Genomic DNA, 7,139 nt, shown 5'->3' with positions numbered 1-7,139 from the left:
TGTTTCATTAATTAATTTATAGGAGTCATATGGTCATATTTGGTTATATGTCAGACGTGATTGGTTTAATGCTTTTATTTAGATTTAATACTTGTACAAGGGATGTGTATATTTCGTGAAGTTAAGAAAAAAAAACGAAATTACAATACAACACGAAACAGAATAAAAAAAATAGAGGAGAGAGTAAATGCGAAATAAAAGAAAACAAAAACAGCAAAAAGAGTAAACTAGTTGTACATGCTCAGAACATTGACTGTACAGTGACCCCTAGCGGTTATGATCCATCATTAATCTGCTATGTACTTGATTTTTCACTTAATTTGATAAGAATATTCCTACTTTTCTAGATATATAGAAAACGATTTATTTAATCTTTAAGATTTACACCCTATCTTCCATGAACTAGTCTTCATCTTCAGATGAAGTAGCTTTGTGTTCAGATTTTGTCTTTTCATCACATTCCTTCCTCTCATTCCTTGTGTCAGCAGGCCCTTCATGCTTATTTCTTGCAGTTTTCTTGTTCTCTACGTTCCCAAGTCTGTCTGCAGAAATTGGTGGCAAGGAGTATCCCTATTAACACAGAATATGAAAAGACCCAAGTCAGAGTATGCACAATTTTTCATTATGCACGAACACAGTATTCATGAATAAGTAAATGCATCGATTAAAAACTTATGATTAAAAATGCTTACGTAAAACTGGACAAAATGGGAAATATCTGCTCTACTGTACAGTTTAGTCAAATTTGTAATAGTAATAATTAGTAATCACCTGTGCTTTGTACAGACGTGGATATCTCCCTATAGTCTCCATGAGCTGGAGGTTATCGAGCCACTGCTCGTGCCACACCTGAACACTGTAACGTGGCCTGCAGGTGGACAAACGCTGAAGGAGACACTGATTATCTTTAGTGATGCGAAGCAGCTCCAGCTGTCTTTTTTCTGAGCCAAGGCTGAAACAGAAAATAAAGTGCAATCTGTATGATATGATTAAATAATATTGCGTATTTCTGTACTTAATTATTATTATCACACCGGACTTTATTATACACTACATTTGTTATTGCACCTAATCAATTTTACATTTGATCTAAACTACCATTTTTATTGGAATAGTCTTATATTATTATTTGTATGTCTTATTCATTTTTAATTTATCGATGGGTATATATTTATCCATTTTTATTTTTTCTTGTTTTCTTCTTTCTTTCTTTTTGAGAGCAATTGTAACATGGAAAGCAGTTTCCCCTTGGGATTAATACAGTTCTTTGACTTGACTTGACTTGATATGTAATATGTGTATATTACCTTTTTTTTACATAGTCATTTCTACAGTCAACTCCTCCGCCGGTGTGCATTATATGGGACATTTTATCAAGGAGCATGTGATTTTCCCTTTTGATTCTCGAAACCCGTTCTTCTTCAAGCTGGTTATGATAGACGAGAGAAGGATTGGTTTACTAAAAAAGTTGATATGCACACATTTCCAAAGCTTTCATTATGACAATTATACGGTGGGAATTTCAACATCTGGTGGTAGTTCAGCTTTCCTACCTGTCTTTTCTTCAGCTTGACAAGAAGATGGTTATAGGTTTTCGGTGGAGTTGTGTTGATGGTTGGCTTTGCGGATTTAACTTGAAATATTATGCATATGATAACAGTTTATGCTGTAGTTTTTGTTTTCATCAAAGCCAAATTCCAAACAAACATATTTTAATACCAAATAATCTATAACACTATATACATAGAAGCACTTGATATACTCTCATTAGGAATTTTTGGCTAACAGGTCATATTCCTCACAAAAAGGGGTGCCATGGTATCAACATGGCACTCCATGAAACCTAAAATAATACCACTGAATAACCAAAAGCATATTTCTATTGTACCATGTCCTAATAAACCAGCCATTTGTCATTTTACCTTGCTCCTATGCATCTCATAGCAGTTTTTGTCCCATCTGTATTGCAGATATTTATTAACACAGGGCAAAACGGGTTGGTAAGCTTGATGTTGCATTACTTTGCTTCGTTACAGCCTTAATCCACCTGCACCAGAAGCAACAATGAACAGAGATAGGAGTTCAGCTTGAGTTATGAGCCAGTCATGTGGTTGTTGCCATGGCAGCCATTCAGAAAGAAAGTGTAGCTTTGCTGGTCTTCATTTATGAAACAGGCACTGCAAATGGGACCCATTCATTCAGTCTGATGAACATGTATTTTCCTAAATGCATTTGCCCATCTTTTGTCTGCTATCAAAACTTTCCTAAGTTAAACACAGCAGCTCCATTGAGAGGGCACCCTCACCCATTTAGAGGCTGGCCTACATAGTGTCCTTGTCCGATATGAATATTCTGTGTCCTGCAGGGCTATGTTGTTTTAGCAGAGCAGCATGCATGGAAACACTGGAAGACCTCTAATATACTGTGTGTGATCCCAATAGAATTTAAGCAACCTATTAATCTTATGTGTAAAATTTTAAGAGGTGGCACAGATCTCATATGCATGCAAAGACTAATGTTATGTGATGTTTTGTGTTTTCTGTCTCAAGGACAGTGAGAGTGGAGATTGTCCCAGCTTCCACCGCCTTGTCATTTGACATTCAGCTGAGGAATATAGGTGATTGTATTTCTGGTCACAATCATAATATATAATCTTCTAATATAACATATGATACTCACAATTTTAAGTTTGTTTATTAGTTAAATATATTTGCTGATTTAAAGTGATATTTATTTTAATGTTTATATATTTTAATATTTTGTTGGTATACAATTAATATGTTTTTCCGGTGTCCTTTTTGTGATATCCGTTTAACTAACAAAAATCATTTCTGTAGTGACTTCATCCTCCAAGAAGTGACATAATTTTTCTTTAAAAAACAAAACAAAACAAAACAAAACAAAACAAAAAAAACAGCATATGTAAGTAGATTAGTTCATGTATTAGTGGTCATTAAGTATTAATGAATTTGAATATCATGAATTCTGTAATTTATTTTTGGCTGGATTGTTTACTTTATAGTTATACAGTTGTTTAAAGAGCAAGCATATTAGCCTTTTGCTTAGAGAAGTTAACATAATGCCTTTGTAGTAGAGTTTAAAACTTGACAACAGTTGCTTAGTTACTTGGATGCCTCTGTTGTTCATGTAAACATAACCTCTTCTGAACTGTACTCCATTTGACACTTCAAGCAGCAGTGATTATGTTCATATAATGATTAAGGAAGTGCAAATTATTCTCTTGACTTTTGATTTAAATAGTAGTCATCTCTTAGCCTTTTCTTCAGAAATGTCATATTTGTGCAGGTTTCTGAACTGTTACAATATTGAGAGTGGTTAACATACAGGGTTTGATGGTCTGAAGAGTGCATCACTTGCATTTGAACAGGAATCTTGATGCTTTGGGAAAGTGTTTAAATGGATTTTAGTGCTGTAATGTTTCATAGCCTTATTATCTGTGTGTTTGTGATATAAAATCCACAGTTTAAACATTAGTTATCTGATAAAAATTCACAGAACTACTGTACCACACTTCTTAATGAAAATTAATGACTGGCAGAGTTGGCTCACTGCATATTTGGTTGGTTTCTTACTATATGATAACTTCCTTTAATATTAGTACCTCATTCTCCTCTGAGGTCGGAGTTTATTGCCTTGAAAATGGCTTCATGATTTAATGACAGGCAATAAAATGTTACGTGTCTAATTTGTAGTTTAGGTGAGTAATGACGCTGTCCAGACTGCTGCTAACAGGGTTACAAGATGGTGAAACTCTCATGAGACAGTGACGCACGCTCCTGATAGTGCTCTTTCTGTTTGGCTTTTTTAAAGGAAGAGTTGATTAGGAAGAGAAAATTCTGTAATGATTTACTTAAACGTTTCAAATCTGTACGATTGACTTTCTTTAAAGGAAATGGTCTGAATAATGTTCACATTGTTCCTTTCCAAAAGGCACACTGTAATGTAGATAAACTGTAAGAAATTACATGAGCAAGTAATATGAAGCACTTTTTTGGTGTTTTTCTGCTCCATGGAAGAAAGAACATCACACAGACTTGGAGCAACATGGTAATAAGGACAGGATTGTAATTTTTAGTTTGAACATTTGAACATTTGACAATCATCAATCTTTCCCTTTCTTACTCTTTATGAACAATACAAATAGATGTATTGTGCTTTATTTTTACTGTATTACAAATGTTGTTACCATGACAGCATATCATGTCAGATTTTGATAGATTTCTGTCCTGATTTTTTCAGATTCCAGTAATCGTTATTCTGATGATTAAATAAAATATATATAGACAAATGAGAGACATACAGGACAGAAAGAAGCAAATATGATTAGTTAACCGCAAAGCTGAGACATAATAAAAGTGTGTACGATTGATCAGATAGTAACAAACAGCCTTTCTCTGTAATAAGTTTGATCACAATTTGGAAAATATGCAAAAGGAAGATATGATTGCTGCTTGCCAGTGCAGAACTCACCTCCACAAGATGTTGTGGGAGGCTGCAGGGTGTTTCTGTGCCATTCTGCAGCTTGTGTATTCTATGCTGTTGCTGTGCATGGCTAGGTTTTTTCTTGTTGGTTAAAAGAGCCAAATTATATATATAGTGAGTTGTCATCAATTTCTCTGTTGTTTCTCTCAGAAAGCAGTGAGAAATTACATGAAGGCTTTTGTTTAAGTCTCAGTACTTTCTCCTGACAAATAGACTTTAGTAATATCACGCTTCAGAAGATGTCAATAATGTCTCAAATTGTGCTCAGATACCAAAGTCATTTTAAAAGCCAGAAATTCAGTTTCTAAAACCAAATGATCTGAGATATGTGATCCATTTAATTTTTCTCTCTACTCTTACTGTATGTCAGAAATTGAATTATTGCGAGCAGAGAATACTGTCATTCTGTCATTATCAGTATGCTCCGATGTAATATTAATGATGAAGAATTTATTATGCTTGCCATAATTAAAAACTGCTAATTTATGCCTGTTGTAGGATGAGTCAGATTACAGGATGAATCATCTTTTCTGATGATGTGACCTGGAAAGGTTGCATTTTTCTTTCTGCTTGACATACATAAGTTGCTTTCCTTCCTGTGTCTTGAGAATCTGTATGCAAAGGGACCGAAAGCCTGAAAAAGTCTCAACGGTGGCAATGTTCCAGTAAATTAACTCCAGGGAAACTCAGAAGGGAACGGGCAAAGCCAGGCATCATTAGCAGAAAGCGTAAGCTCCCATCCCCAAAGATGATGCCCATGTGCAAAAATTCCCTCTTATGCAATTGGACCTGTTGGTGTCTAATTATCAAGCATGGTGTATGATCTATTCCTAGCCTTCTGCGAACTTCAAGAACCAACTGAACATCAGCTGCAAGAACATAAGCTATTAATGATGGCCAATGTAGATGTTTGTTCAGTGCTGTGATACAGCAAATTGTCCTGTTCTGTTACACTAATGTGCCAGCATTGGAGAGACATGTACATGAATGCTAGAAGGATTTATCCAGTAATTACTTCCACTCATGCCAATATATGTGAGGAATAAAAGCATTCAAAGCTTATTATTTGATTTTTTATGCTTAATTTTGCATTAGTATTGTCGCCTGTTTTCTACAAATGTCATAAGCTGGAAGCATGGCACAGTCTCAAAACAGTTCAACTGGCAACGTTGCCTGATACAAATACCTATTGTTCCCTGTTGTTTTGCTGGGGAGCACTGGTCTCTACTGAGAATGAAGAGCCAGACGTGCTCCTTTAGGAGCCTGTGAGATCTGTGTTTTTCTCTCACTGTGATGGAAAGTGATCAAGGCAACGAGTCTCAGGAGGGGTAACGTCTAGTGATGGTCTCATCCTCGACAGGATCGCTCGCTGCTGAGGAAACATGTTTAAAATGTTTGCTCTTATTAACAGTGTAACTGAAAACTCTGTGTCGTCTGATGCCCAGCATTTGTGGGTGTTTGGCCAACAGAGCCTGTGCCAGCTGTTTACATGCATATCAACAATGCAGCAGAGGACACCATGAACATTAACCTCTTTTTTTTTTTTTTGCTTTCCTATCTTAATCTCAAGTGCAAACATCAATATGAAATTTGAAAAAACTCCTAACTTTAAGTATTAAACTTTGGCATCTCATGTTCATGGCACAAATGAACATGAGATGCCAACAAATTTAGAGTGATGTGAGACATGTTATTGCTTGTATGACAAATTTGTGTAAAAATGTAAAAAGTGTTATGCAAAACAACTAATGGGCAATTATTTGCCAGGGATAGTGTTAAATATACATTGAATATTTATGTACAAAATATTATACAAAATAATTAATACATGTTCAATATTCTGTATGTTCAACACAAAAATACAGAATATGTTGAAAATAAACTGAACAAATCTGAAGTGAGTATTCTCCATGTAATACATTTTATTTAGTACTTTAATAGCCCAAATAAATGTAAGGATGTTACATGTTGCATACAGGGACATCAGATTATTGTGTGTGTGTGTGTGTGTGTTTTGAGTTTTTGATTGCAGAGATGGTCTTTTTGAACTCAAATTTATTCATCTGAATGATATTTTACTGCTTTTTCTTATAGATTTTTATATCTATGCATTGTAGTAAAAACTGTGTACATATACTGTGAACATAAGCTAACCGTTTAGAGCACTGTTTTCATGTTGAGTGATAGAACATGTTGCTCTTTTCAGTTTGTGCTGGTTAGGACACTCTCTGAGGGATGATTATCATGGAGCATGAGCAGTTCTTGTATTTAGAACAATGTCATTAAAGTACTGCTTTGGGGAAATATCCATGGGCACAGTCAAAGACCTGCATATGTCAAGTCATCTGATGGAAGGGGGAAAAGTGCATCAGCAGTACTGGGACAGTGAGGACGATGGACAAATATGCCCACTATATCCATTGCAGCTCAATCACTACTGTGCTTTTAAAGCAGCTCTGACAGTAAAAGGTCTAACTTGCCTCAGGATCTACCAAGGGACCGTTTTTTTTTATAACGTTTTATGTTTTGCTTGCATTACGCTCTCACTCTTGGGTACTTTTGGATAAATCACATATTTCTATAATCCCACAATAATTCATTCCTCATGCTATGCAGCCTTAATTTCTTGGTGACCT

The 7,139-nt window shown here is 35.2% G+C and overlaps 1 protein-coding gene across 1 annotated transcript; it reads right to left on the bottom strand.

Annotated features, from left to right (window-relative positions):
- Positions 1–36: 36 nt before the first annotated feature.
- On the bottom strand, positions 37–2,072 carry cfap97d2 (CFAP97 domain containing 2). The gene is made up of 5 exons (XM_019110408.2): positions 1,923–2,072; positions 1,554–1,634; positions 1,308–1,426; positions 772–952; positions 37–570 (listed from the first exon to the last, which is right to left on the bottom strand). The coding sequence occupies exons 1-5, from the start codon at positions 2,016–2,018 to the stop codon at positions 403–405; spliced, it is 645 nt and encodes a 214-aa protein (XP_018965953.1). The 5' UTR covers positions 2,019–2,072; the 3' UTR covers positions 37–402.
- Between the last annotated feature and the right edge of the window lie 5,067 nt (positions 2,073–7,139).

Source organism: Cyprinus carpio, chromosome A9 (assembly GCF_018340385.1).
Source record: "Cyprinus carpio isolate SPL01 chromosome A9, ASM1834038v1, whole genome shotgun sequence".
Lineage (NCBI taxonomy): Eukaryota > Metazoa > Chordata > Actinopteri > Cypriniformes > Cyprinidae > Cyprinus > Cyprinus carpio.
This window is presented reverse-complemented; position numbering and strand designations above follow the sequence as displayed.

Bases quoted from the DNA above. Each gene is read 5' to 3' on its own strand.
- cfap97d2 (XM_019110408.2), bottom strand. From the start codon at position 2,018: ATGCAACATCAAGCTTACCAACCCGTTTTGCCCTGTGTTAATAAATAT. The intron at 1,635-1,922 runs GTAAAATGACAA...ATAATATTTCAA, and splicing joins ATGAGATGCATAGGAGCAAG to GTTAAATCCGCAAAGCCAAC. The intron at 571-771 runs GTGATTACTAAT...CTGTGTTAATAG, and splicing joins CACGTCTGTACAAAGCACAG to GGATACTCCTTGCCACCAAT.